The 13,862-nt window shown below is 37.1% G+C and overlaps 1 protein-coding gene across 1 annotated transcript; it reads left to right on the forward strand.

Annotated features, from left to right (window-relative positions):
* Positions 1 to 8,047: 8,047 nt before the first annotated feature.
* Positions 8,048 to 10,594, forward strand: LOC122090594 (60S ribosomal protein L13a-4). Its single transcript, XM_042660235.1, has 4 exons — positions 8,048 to 8,400; positions 8,513 to 8,629; positions 8,740 to 8,827; positions 10,259 to 10,594. Exons 1-4 carry the CDS (start codon positions 8,129 to 8,131, stop codon positions 10,400 to 10,402), a joined length of 621 nt encoding a protein of 206 aa, XP_042516169.1. The 5' UTR covers positions 8,048 to 8,128; the 3' UTR covers positions 10,403 to 10,594.
* Positions 10,595 to 13,862: the final 3,268 nt, after the last annotated feature.

Genomic DNA, 13,862 nt, shown 5'->3' on the forward strand with positions numbered 1-13,862 from the left:
AAAAAAAAAAAAAAAAAAATGAATTTGAGGAGAAAGACACATAAAAAATCATTGTGTTATCATACTTTTTTATCTTTAATGTTTCTTGTACTATTTTTTTTCTTTTCTTTTCTTTTCTTAGTTACCAAACATGGCTTAAAAATTTTTAATCTAATAAATTTATATGTTGTTAGAAATGCTAAGAAGTGGGATCAACATTATTTTTAAGATAAAATATTTTCACTTATAACAATTATGCATCCAAGTAAATAGTTTTTTTACATCTAAGTCTTTTCACTTCTCTACACAAAAAAAAGTTTTTTCACTTTAAAATATTGCATATAATAGATCTATGGGCACGGGATTTGTTACTGTCACCACCCTAGTCTGTTGGAACATCAGAAAATCTAAACCCTTGATAGATAACATTTTTCAAAATTTTTTTTAAAATGACCATTAATAATTATAACCTCTTATAAAAATTTACTAAGCATGCTATTAGTATCAGAATATCATCCAATTTTGAATAGATAATCTCTCTATCAATATTCAACATGTATGTGGACTGGTCATTCCTTGTCAAGCACATCTTTCGTTCATAAATAAATACTATAGATCCAGTGCATTGATATATAATCTATCAGCATCACCTGCTTGTACTCCAAAACCCACAATACTTAAAAGCAACGATAAGATCCTCTTAGGTCTGTGGACCAATCATAAATTATTATTGAGACTCTTATTCTAAAACAATTATCAGTAATTCATTCAATAATTGCATATGACTCATTACTCCTATATATATATATATATACTTATGTCTACTCACACTTCTGCCTGGAATCACCGTTGTTGACTCTTAAGAACACACAATGTAAGAACCGGATGAACAAAATGCCCAGTTTTGTCACTAGTTGTAAACAATTTTAGTTATAGACATAAATAAAGAGAAAACCGATTGCACATTATTAACATCATGAGAATTAATTATTATACAATTAATAAATTTGGTTCGAGGGACCCACATAATTCAGCACTCAATCTATGAAATCAATAAGAATATTTGGGTGTATGATATGCGTCATCACGGGTATTTTTATAATATTAAAAAAAAATAACAAAAACATTGATTAAAAAAATGAATATGAGAAGGTGGAGAGTACCCTACTTGATTAGAGAATCTCTTCCTTAATCTTAAACCTTAAACATTTAGCCTATTGGAGGCTCATTTTTTAGGTTAGAACAATACCTCATTTTTTTAATCTTTTCACTTTGAAGTAATAATGACCTAGTAGGAGATTAAAACTGGTATGCATACAGGGATTGGAGTTCAAAATAATATTAAAATTTTGATATAAAAAATATACACAATAGCAATACAATGCATGTTTAAACAGATTTCTGTTTAAAAAATAGGGGCAAAAATCATAGGGAGTTATATAATGGGAAAAGGCTGGCATCTCTCTCTCTCTCTCTCTCCCCCCTTATTTATAAATGATGTGGCCCCTCATACTCATTAACACTTATCAAAACTCTTTTTCTTCTCTAGGTGTGTCTTATACCATTATAAAGGGATAATATGTCAGATCCGTCATAACTAACTTATGTTTAGTTTTATTTCCAAATGAAGTGCTGTAGCATGAGGGGCACTCATTTGACTCATACGAACTCTAGCCTCGGCTGCCCCATAATCACATGGCCTTTATCTTTGATTATGTGTTTTCTTTTTTACTATTTCTTAATTACTTGCTTAATGGACCTTTACTCACACACACTATAGGGGTAGGGGGAATATAGGGAGGGGGACGCACTAAGGGCCCGTTTGATTTTGTTTTCAGAAACATTTTTTTCGTTTTTCGTTTTTCTATGCTCAAAAATGGGAAAACACCTCAAAAACTGTTCGATTTTTCAGTTTCCTTTCACTTGTTTTGGAAACGGAAATAGAAATTTATGCATATTTCTGTGTCTGGAGACAGGAATGGAGAAACAAGTTAGACTTGTTTTTCTGTTTTTAGAAACAAGTGGGAGCAACAAAAATTGTGAAAAACCGATACTTCACTCGACCTACCCAAACCCCAACCCATTGTTGAAATTTCTCACTATCTAAATGCGGCGATTCCAACCTGGTTGTACGAAGCTCACAGTTTAGGATTGCTTTCATCCTTCTGACGCTCATCCATGAAAACTCCAACGTCATGCGTTCACTCGTGAGTTGCATTCCTACAACGTTGTGCCTTCACTCATGTCTTGAACTTGACTATACTGTTGAAAACGTTTTGGGAAACAGAAAAATCAAACAACTTTTTGTAATTCTAAAAATTGTTTCTTAGCACAGAAACGACAACTATTTCTAGACACAGAAACAGGAGAAACAAAATCAAACGGGTCCTAAATACAATAACTCATACACCCATGTGACAGGAGTCACTCCACTAACCTCCAGGCACTTGCTCTTCAAACAAAAACTACAAGCCAATGCATTAGGCATTGAATTCACGATTATATGAATCAAGACTTGAAGTAATAAGAAGAGATTTTTTTAATTTTTAAAAATTTTAAAATTTTTTTTTTTTTAATATTTACCACCGACCTTTCCATGAACCAATGAGAATCACTTTTTCCTTTTGTGGCCTTACACATATTTATATACATCCCGTATAAGAGATATTTTTTCCTCCTTTTCCATTTAAAACTAGTCTTAGTCACATGGGCTTTGGGCCCGTTGTGAGGAGTCTCTTTTAATGCAACATGTTCTCTTGCGGAACCATCAACCCACGGTCCAGGTGGAGTACTCTTTGTATCATATGGGATTAAAAGTCAAAACCCTACTCCCACGTTTCTTTTGTCTCTTCCATATCATTGGAAAAAAAATTGTAAAATGATAATTGATTATTATTATTACATATAATGTTTTCAAATGTCATTAGGTTGTTTCGACCGTTTGATAGAGAGGATATGATTTAGGTTAGTCATATGTCAAATTTCAAAGTCTAATTCAATGAGATATCCCCTTTTTGTATTGACACACATCTCGTGTATGTCCTTGCATATGTACTAGTACTATAGACATTATTGTACACTCTCCCAATTCTGAGTGAGAACAAACAATTTAGATTTATGCCATAAATTAATGCTCAGATTTATCTTGCGATTTTTGAAAATATAAAATTCTATTATTATATTTATTTAAGAAATATATTTAGTCAGCTATAAATGTTGATAAAACACATTCACTGACTTTGTTGCTAGCTCTGAAAAGAATTACATATTAACCTTGAAAAGTAGAAAAATAATTCTTGGCGCAAGCATATGAAAGGTATGAGAGAGGGAACATTAGACAATAGAACTATAAAAAGGAGTAAATGAAGTGGAAAGCCGCCTCGGGCTGTCTTGTGATGTTATGTATAAGATACAAATTGGAGAGATCCGGAGATGTGCGTCATGGTGTTAGCTAGCCAGTGTAGGTCTAATGTAAGTTAGGGAGAGGTCGCATGTTCATCCCTTGTACCCCCATCTTTTCTAAATAATAGTAGTAGATATTAGTAGTAGTAATGTAACAATAAGTGGGCCCATGTTAGCCCCTCTCTGACCCGTCATGGGTTCTTATCTAACCCCATTGTGAGTCTCCCACCCCAAAAAACTTTGGTGAGCTTGAGCAACCAAGAAAATTTAAGAAAATTTGTCTATCATGCATATAATGCCAATTTGAATGACAATAAGGGCCAACAAGTCGTATCAACAAGGCAATTTTCTAACAAAAAAATAAGCAGTTGTCAATTGGTGCAATTAGGACCACAATCATTAAGGTAAGAGTTTCGTTAATCTCACGTAAATATTGGTATTATAGGTCACTAATTAATTGTAACTCTATCTGAATACGTTGTCACATTAGATCCTATGCATTGGGAGGAACCCTAGAATAGGGTGAGGGGATAAAAGAGAAAGTTATTGGGCCAGCGTTTTTTGTCCGCGAGAGATCCTTAATGAGTTCACACACATGGGCTTACACCCTCAGGAGGGGCACGGTGGTCATTGCATTCCTTCTGTGTCTGTGGCTCATGGGTTTCTCATGGATAGAAACCTTTAGTCCGTTATGTGATGTGATTGGATTTTGAGGCTCATGTATGTGCCTCTGTGGTTGACATTTTCATAATGTATACCTAGATGCATTTGAAGCATGTTTTAGGAAATGGTATTGGAATGGTTCGACATGGATTGTTCAATATAGTATGGATTCAGTTGTTTTGGCTGAAAAAGAGGGTTTTTTTTTTAATCCTATATTGGCTAGATACAGCTTTCTATACATTAATATTAGTATCAACAACTACAGATACCATTACCGACACTGTGAACTAAATCCATGAGTTAAAGTCGGATCATATCTTTGGGCAAAATTTTTGGCCACCTATGGAGCATTGTTCGTCCACCATCCTAGAGTCATAATTACCTTGCCTTCCTATGTACAAGTTCGAAGATGCCCTCCCTACTGTTCCTAATACACATTGCATGACACTCAGACCCATCGACAAAGGAATTCTTCCTTTGCCATTGGTGAAAGGAAAACTGGTCCTATATTCTATGACTACAACTGATTCGCATCATGCCAGAGTTTTTATTATTCGAGGGTGTGATAGATTTTTGAAAAGGGAAAAACAGTGTTGCTTGGTTGCGTGGCAGATACATGAGACCGCTAAATTTCCACGAGAATATATATATAGCCAGCCGTTTAATCGTAACCACGAGATAAGCATCATTTAAATATAGGCCATTGAATATGAGTTCATGTGTTAAATAAAAACATGTACCTCCATGTAAACATACCATGAGGCCTTGTCTAAATATTCATAACTAATATATATACCATTTAATTTTTATGGGAGAATGTTTTTTGTTCAAGAGTATAAGGACTGCACAAGCATGGAGGCCAATGGGAGGGCATCTGGAAGCATCAATAGGGTGGACATTTCCATCTTTCATGAGGGGGGCATGCAGTCATTTTGCATGCCTTTGTGTCTAGGCACAGCTCCTACACTCCCGGATGGAAAATATTCTTCCAATCTTTATATTCCTACACAAATACGAAGAAGTTTATGAAAAGTTTATCGTCGGAGAGGATCCGTACGGAGAAGGGAAACTTGGTCCTTTATTTATTATTCCACAGATTTGGGCCTAATAAAGAACCATAACCTAGAATTAGTAAACCATGTTAACAGCAATGGAATAACATAAATCTCAGGACAACAGAACCTAAAGGCCATGATTTTCCCACAAGAAGAGGACAAGCACACCTCTACTAGACTCTTTACAATTGGTAGGATGGATGTTGCATTCTTAACAACCTTATCATATCAGAAGCTAGAGATTTTAGAGCACTTCTATGCTTACTTTTCACTTGATCAGGTGATTGCTGGCTTGTGGTTTTTATCAATCGTGGGCTGCTGGTTCCTTGACCTTATTTTACATTGGTATTATCAGTTTAATTTGATGGTTATTAACATTTGGATGAAACTGTGATTTTGTAGGAATTGGTTGGTAGTTATTTAACCTAAGGTATTATTGGATGAGAAACTTCAAAAAAGGGAATTGATAATTTTGTAGAAACCATAGAAAAGAATTCCACATCGACTGGGAATTTTTTATATAATGTGTGTATATGATGCGGTTTTCTTTACATGATACGACGTGTTTTAAAATCATGAGACCTACTTGTCAAATGAACAATTACGTATCATGGGTGGGGCCGGTCATGTGGCATTTCAAATATGAAGGGTTTTCCTATTCCTTTCTTTCTTCATCTCTTTCTTCCGTTATCTACAATCATGGATTGTTTTTGTTGGTCCTATGCTGCTACTGGTTGTTGAATTAGTAAATTGTCTTTATTTGTGTTGAAAAAGGCCAGTTCAGAAGGCACAGTCCAGTCACTGATCCTATGCTGAAGGAAGATGATCTATCACCCCCTTTAATCACAATTACAGCTCAATATTCAAATAGAGAAAAATGGTGAAGAGGAAGTGGGACCCATTAGGAAGTGAGGGGCATGGTTTCAACTATCGGAATCGTTTTACCAAAAAAAAAAAAAAAAGGTATCGGTATCGTATCGACTGTATCGACCAAATTATATCAGTATCAGTTGAGATCGATCCCGATCCTTGACCGATCTGAATCGATTATTATCATTTCAAAGGTAAAACAGTAAAAAAAACCAACATTTTCTTAAAAACAAGGGGCAAAAGTAACCGATACCCATCAATCCTCTCTACAGAGACTGATATCAAGAACTAAGTCCATGCTGAGGAGTGGTCAACATAAGAAAGAAATGTTCATAGTAATGGGTCTCTAGATGGGGAGAGTGATTTGGACCTGGTTGGTAAAGAGGGGAGGATTGAGATGCTAACGAGGGAGGTGGAAGAATTTAAGGCAATTTTCCATCGCAAAAAGAAACCAACCTTTTTTGGTTGACAAATATTTTCATCGTTAAGGGTGTTAAAATCCAAATCGTTTATTGAATCGAACAGAGCTGTTTACATCAAAACCATAAAATAATTTAATAAATGCTTTCGATTAGTTTAAAACGAGATCTTTTAATCAACCATTTGGTTTAGGTTTTAACTATTTAAACTGATTAAATTTTGATTTATTTATTAATCAAATAACACCATCTCAAATCTTTGATATACTCATGGACTCATCCAACATCGATCAAATTATTTATTTCTAAAAATGATCATTCAAAATTCAAAAAGATGAAGTAAGTTTATATTAAACTCTTTTCTAATAAATCTCTCCCCCTCACCCTAAAAAAACTGTATATACATCCCCATGGGGGTGCCAATTTGGCCCAGCCAATCCAAGCCCACCTGAGCCCAGACAACGCTTGGGCTGAGCTTTTCCGCCCACACTCAGCACAGAAGGCCTAGGCTGGAATTTCAGGCCCAAGGTTGGGCTAGGGTTGGGCTGAACTTAGCCTGCCTAGCCAACCCTATGTAAATTGTATATAAATAAATTATAAATATATAAATGATTCACTTGTCCTCAAACTCTTCGACTTTTAATCATGATATACAATTATACACATCATTATTTTCATTATTTCTTCTTTTTGGACAAAGGAACTATGTCTTTGTCCACCTGCCACTGCACCACTATGCATGCCAATGAGAGGTTGTGCATAAGCATCAGGTTAGAGGATAATATGGTCTTTTCACACTCACCTTTTTCTTGGCCTAGAGCCATACAAACCTGTAGGATTCTCTCTTCCTTTCTTGTTTTTTTAAAGATCAAAACCATCCTAAAGACAATAGCCCAGCCCAACCTAATTAGGATCAATCAAGACTGGGCGGGGCTAGCCTAGGCTAAGATATCCCTAGAACCTAGGGTTGGGTTAAGCTAGGGCTGAGTTAAGAGTCCAACTCATTGACACCCACACTTGTGAGTTGTGACATTTGGCTTAACATTGGAGCGCTATTCCTTCCCACATGGCAGACATAGAGAGGTCTATCTAATGGATTATCTACAGCTATATTGTTTTCATTTACATAAAAATATAATGGTAGTTTATTAATTTTATGAAAAGTGGGATATACTTTATAACCATTTACAATGGTTGATCATTTTTATGTCTCCAGTTTAAATAAGCTGATATTTCGGAAGTGAAATGAATTTGACCCTCTCGATCGTTAGAAAATAAAATGGAAAAGGCAGTGTGGTCTCTATGTCTAGACACAATAGGTGAAATGACCGTCTCATCCTTCATGAAAGTCTCACCCTTATTGATGCTTTTACTAATGTTTCCATTGATCCACTTCCCAGTTAAGGCTACTTTGCCTTTTACGAAACCCTCTCCTTGTTTTTTTGGTAAATAATAATTGTTAGTTTGTTACTTAGAAGGCCACATGCGTTGCGTCCGGTTCCAACCCAACGGAACCCAACCATTGCTGGTGTTGGGTTAGCCGGGCCTGGTTGTTCCCAAGCCTGAGTCCCTAACTACGTATCCCTAACAAAATGGCACGGAAGTAAATAAATACGAAAAACAGGTCTAAAGTGTAAAAAGAAACCACAATATAATGAAATTAAAACCCTAGGGACATATCCTCAGTGACGGATTGAGACTCAAAGCGGGCGAGAGAGAGAGAGAGCAGCGAGGAAGAAGATGGTCTCAGGATCAGGGATTTGCGCTCGAAGAGTGGTGGTGGATGCGCGCCACCACATGCTTGGCCGCCTCGCTTCGATCCTAGCAAAGGAGCTCCTCAATGGCCAGAAGGTAGTCGTTGTCCGCTGCGAGGAGATCTGCCTTTCTGGCGGTCTCGTTCGTCAGAAGATGAAGTACCTTCGTTTCCTTAGGAAGAGGATGAACACGAAGCCCTCCCATGGCCCTATTCACTTCCGTGCTCCTTCGAAGATTCTCTGGAGGACCATTAGAGGGTACTCATTTTCTTGTTTTCATCATTCTATATACGGGAATGTTGTGTTTTGTTTTTCTCCGTTTTGCTTAACTGATCTGCTGATTGTTTCTGTTCTCTTTGAATTTATGAAGGATGATTCCTCACAAGACCAAGCGTGGAGCGGCGGCGCTTGCTCGTTTGAAGGCTTATGAGGGCGTTCCACCTCCTTATGATAAGATCAAGAGGATGGTTATCCCCGACGCTCTCAAGTGGGTTTGCTCGTTGTTTACTTATTTGTTCTGTCTATTGATTCGATTGGATTCTGTTTTTTTAGCTTGGTTCGATCACTGATTCTGTGTTTGGGTTATTGTGAAATTAGGGTCTTGAGGCTTCAGCCTGGACACAAGTACTGTTTGATGGGACGCCTCTCGGCTGAGGTTGGATGGAACCATTATGACACTATCAAGGTGCGTTTTCATTACTATTCCTATTGTGTTTATACTTCATTTTGGGTTTGATATAAGACGTATGGTTTTCAATGATTGAAAGGTATGAAGGAGTATGACAAAGTTCAAAAAATGTACCTTGTAATGTTCTGTCTTATGGGTTGTATTAGATAGTCTAGGTGGACAGTTTGAATTAACGTGCTTAACATAACTATGCTTTGCCTGTTTTTCCCCCCTACAACTCTGGGTCATTTCTGTGTTGGAATAATAACTATTCATGAGCAATGTAATTGTCTAACTTAGAGATATTGCCGAGTCACAGGTTGTCGGTGATGTCTGTTAGTTGCAAGTTTTCAGTTCACCTAATCTTATCTGCATTTGTTTTCGGTTTTATTATTGAGAAACTGTATCTGTAGCTTAATCTATGTCAGGTGATTAGGTAGCAGATCTATTGACCTAAATGCACAGGCAGTGGAATTTTAACGGTTTGAATAATAATAAGCCCTTGGTTTGAGCTAGTCTTGTTATCTACCCCTTTGTGTGGTTTCGTCTGATAATCCCATTTAGGTTCAGGTCACATGCCTTATCATACCGAGTCCAATCTAACAAGTTTCTTGCCCCTCCATGTAGTTTCCCTGATTGTGTTTCCTATGAGGTTGAAGTTTGGGCCAACTTGCTGGGCTTGTTTTATAAATTGAGCCATTGTGGCCTACTTACCAGGAGGAATGGTGTTTTGGTCATTAAATGAGTCGGTGGAAGTAGTCCAGAGTCCATGGAGTTCATGTTGGTAATGAGTAATGCAATTTACCTGCAAGTTGGGTTTTGATTTTGTGCTGTTGCTTGTTACTTTTTGCTATTAAATTGTGGTTCAAAATTCTGTTTCTTTCCTGGTTCATAGAGCTGAAGAATTTTGATCCTTTCTTCAATGTAATTTTTTTTTTTTAGGACTAGTTAGTGTGATTGTGTTTTCCTGTGAACTGATTTTCTGGTAACTGTTAATGTTTTCCTCTTATGCTTCTTTTGCCTACTTCAAGCAAATACATTTTCATTCTGTGGACACCTAACTGATCTCTTTTAGGTCTGTGCTTGTACAATTTGACATCTGTAGTTTATAAAGGCCTTAAAGTACCTTATAAAATTTTCACCTCTATTGCTGTTGTGATTGCCTATTCTATGCGGATTTTCCTAGACTAATTGAAAAGGGCCTATGTATTCCACAAATGTGAATGTTGATTCATATTATTAATGGTTAGTTACTATTGGAAGGAATATTTAGTATGTTTCTGCATAAAAAGAACATAGTGAAAGCATGGATCTATTACTTGTATGTTGGGGCTGTTTTTTCTTTTGGTTCGTTACCTTGCAGTTAAAATTGTAATCAATATTGTTAGAATAGCAGCTTATTGCAATATTTTGTTTCTTATTCATGTGTAATGATTCTGTTGCTTTCAGGAGCTTGAGGAGAAGAGAAAGGAGAGAGCCCAAGTTTCATATGAGAGGAGGAAGCAACTGACCAAATTGAGGGTCAAGGCTGAGAAGGCAGCTGAGGAGAAGCTTGGTGCCCAATTAGATGTTCTTGCACCCGTTAAATACTAAGTGTTTTAAAATTTAGCTGTTTTTCAAATGAGAATTTTGCAGAGAATTGCTTTGGTATTGGATTCAACTGCAGTTTTGGCAACTATAATGGCATGATGTTCTGATGCCTTTTGGTATTTTAAGTAGCATTGTAGAACATTTGGATTTACTAGGGTCTTTTATATGAACAAGATAGCTGAATTTGCCCTCCAACATTTGTTATTTGTTGGACTTACCTGTTCTTTGCATGGAAAACTAGATTCTTGTGGTTTGAAACATTGGATTGCATTTTAAGTTTCTCGAGGATAACCATCATAAACATGAAAGAGATGGGGCGCATGTTGGGTCTTTCCAGCGGTTGAATCCTCAGACACCCACTGCCCACCCCACCGCAGAGGATTTGAACCCATAGCCAAGTAACATTATGTTGCTTCACAGAACTGGGGCCTCAACGTCACAGAGGTCCCCAAGGGGTTAGGTCTTTCCAAGGATTTAAAATCTGGAAGTGGACAGTGTCGACCTAATACACCTGAGTGTTGAAATCATTAGAATGTGGAAACGGAAAGAAGGGGCAAACGGTAACAGAATTAGTTAAAGTTCATACTATTATGCAAAATTTCCTTCTAGTTAACATTAAAAGCTTTTAAACATCGTATCTTACGGGGCAGAAAGGCCGTAGAATTAGAATTAAAAATAAAAATTTATTTTGACGAATTGTGATTGAGGCTGTGTTTGGTAATCAAGAGAAGAAAAGAAAAAAGTACAATTTTTGTACTTTTTTCTTTGGATTAAGAATTTTTCTTTGCACTTGATATGTCTTCACCTATCAGAAAATTCTCCTTTTAAAATTCAAAATTCTCCAAAGGAATTGTGAAATTTTCTTTTATTCTCCTAAAATTTCTTTTTACCAAAAATACAAGAAAACATGAGAAAATATGAAAACATAATAAGAAATGAATGATTACACAATGATTTCCTATGTGTCTATCTCTCTCTTAAAATTCAAATTTTTTTAAATTTTTTTCTTTTTTTTTCTTCTCTTCTCTTCTCTTGGTAATCAAACATACATATTCTTTTTATTTTCTCACTATTTATTTTCTTTTCTTTTCTAAATTCTTTTTGGCTATCAAACATAGTCTGACATTTGGTAACCCCTAGGAATGCCAAAGTAAACTCATCCCCTGCGGTCAATGACTTTTACCTTAATCCAGATAAGTGAAAGAACCCAATTCAGCAATAGCAGAAAGAACAGCAACAATTGTCATTTTATCAGGTCTTACACCCTCTATTTGCATTCGGTGAAAGATTTCCAGAGCCTTCCTATAGTCCCCAACTTGAACATACCCTCTAATCATGGTGGTCCAAGAAGAAAAGCTTTTACCGGGAATGTACTCAAAGCCAACCCCCCCCTGGAAAATAATCCTCTGTTTTTCTCATCACTGTTTTTCCTTGTTTTGCTACCTGCAGAACACGACACGTGGACAACTTTAAGACCAATGCACCGGATGTAATAATCTTCACCCAACCTTGACCGTTGGATCCTCTGTTGTCCACGTGTCGTGTTCTGCAGGTAGTCAAACAAGGAAAAACAAGGATGAGAAAAACAGAGAATTTTGATCCCCCAAAAAAACCAAATCATATCGGACATAGCTGGAAAGAACACGTCCCAAGCAACTACATCTCTCTCGGGCATCCTATAAAAAAAAACTGGCGTGCAGCTACAATATCATGACAAGACCCATAGAAATCCATCAATGAAGTCTGAACATAAACGTCAGAACTGAAACCCAGTTTAAAAAGTTTACCATAACCATCTTGCCTTCCTCAAACGCGAGGAGCTCCGAGCAAATGGGTAAGTGTAATTATTGGGTTCGGAGCCGTGATTAACCATTTTGAGGTAGAAATTCAGGGCATCTTCGTAGGATTCACCATGGACGAAGCCCATGATCACAGTATTCCACAAGAAGAGATTTGGGTTAGGGACACGATCGAAGACTCGAGTAGCATAAGAAAGTTTGTGAAAGGAGAAGCATTGAGAGACAAGCTTAGTGGATGGAATTGCAGATAATGTAGGCGTGAATTTGGACCAATTGCTTGAAGGAGGTGCAGGTTTGGAGTAATGAGAAGGCCTGATTTTCTAGTTGTCGCCTTGTGCTGGTGTTACTTGGGTTGGTTCGGTGATGAATAACTGCTGCTTTACATGGCATTACTACCATCGAGGTTCGGTGTTGCTTGGGTTGGTTCGGGTTGTAAGACCTGGAACAGATGATTCATTTTCTTCTGGTCGCCACCTGGGTGGTTGCTGCGAGTCCTTCCACGTCGCCGTCCATTGCCATCGTCATTGCCACTGCCGTTGTAAGACCTGGAACAGATGATTCATTTTCTTCTGGTCGCTGCCTGGGTGGTTGCTGCGAGTCCTTCCACGTTGCCGTCCATTGCCATTGCCATCGTCATCGTCATTGCCACTGCCACTGCCGCTGTGATTGCCAGTACTCGTTGGTACTCCAAACGTGAAGATATCCGATTTGGCTTCAAAGTAATATCTATCAATTTGGGGATGAGGACTTTTAGATGGGTAGTTTAAGTACTTCACATTTAATAAGAGTATTTTAATATTTAAAAAAAAATATAGTAACTAACATCAGCATATAAAGTATATCTCATAAGAACGACTGACAGTAGGAGATCTAAATCTATATCATTGAAGGGGTGTTCTTATAATAGTGACATTCTCTTGGGGGTGACGAAGATGATGAAGTTTATATGGTTCCCACAAGTTACGACTTATCACTGCTTGTGACAGCCACTTATCTCTTCCCAGCATACCCTCTCTTTTTCTAAGTAGAATGGTGGGAAGTAAAATTTTTGATAATTTATATATATTAGGTATAAAACAGGGTCTAAAATGACTTGGGAGAAATGGTAAGGATAGAGATTCATAGCCTAGGCTTTGCATTAAGTGTGACGAATGGAGCTGATTGAAGGGCAAGGATGGGTGTTAATGGTGAATAGGGTGCAATTTTGCAATTTTATTTAATGACTCATTTTTTATTTCAAATTTTCCTAAATAGGGGATGAATGTGTATGTCCATTTCCAGGAGTGAATGCTATCAACAAGGTGTAGAGCTGTGCCCCGTATTCAAAAGTTATTTCGGAAATGATAGATCAAAAACACTGTAGAAGGGGGATAGTTACAGATCAGAAGACGCACAGCTCCAAAGCCAGTACCTATAATACAGTGTTTGATCTATTAGGGCCTGGTGTAAATCTTGTATTCCAATGGTTGATGGTCCTACAACTGGAGGTACTACTGCTGCTGTAGTTGTTCCTATGATCACTTTGGCATCAAATTGTTGCAAATGGCAAGAGAGAAGTTCCCATCTTCATTATTCAATCAAAAATAAGTCATTTTATGAGCTCATATGTGCTTGAAGGCACCATCTTGCCACAACTCAAGGAAGTCTAGGGACAAATACTCCCA

This window comes from Macadamia integrifolia, chromosome 10, assembly GCF_013358625.1.
Source record: "Macadamia integrifolia cultivar HAES 741 chromosome 10, SCU_Mint_v3, whole genome shotgun sequence".
Taxonomy (NCBI): domain Eukaryota; kingdom Viridiplantae; phylum Streptophyta; class Magnoliopsida; order Proteales; family Proteaceae; genus Macadamia; species Macadamia integrifolia.

Coding starts and splice junctions, on each gene's coding strand:
- LOC122090594 (XM_042660235.1), top strand. CDS start 8,129: ATGGTCTCAGGATCAGGGATTTGCGCTCGAAGAGTGGTGGTGGATGCG. Junction 8,401..8,512: donor CTCTGGAGGACCATTAGAGG/GTACTCATTTTC, acceptor GAATTTATGAAG/GATGATTCCTCACAAGACCA. Junction 8,828..10,258: donor ACCATTATGACACTATCAAG/GTGCGTTTTCAT, acceptor TGTTGCTTTCAG/GAGCTTGAGGAGAAGAGAAA.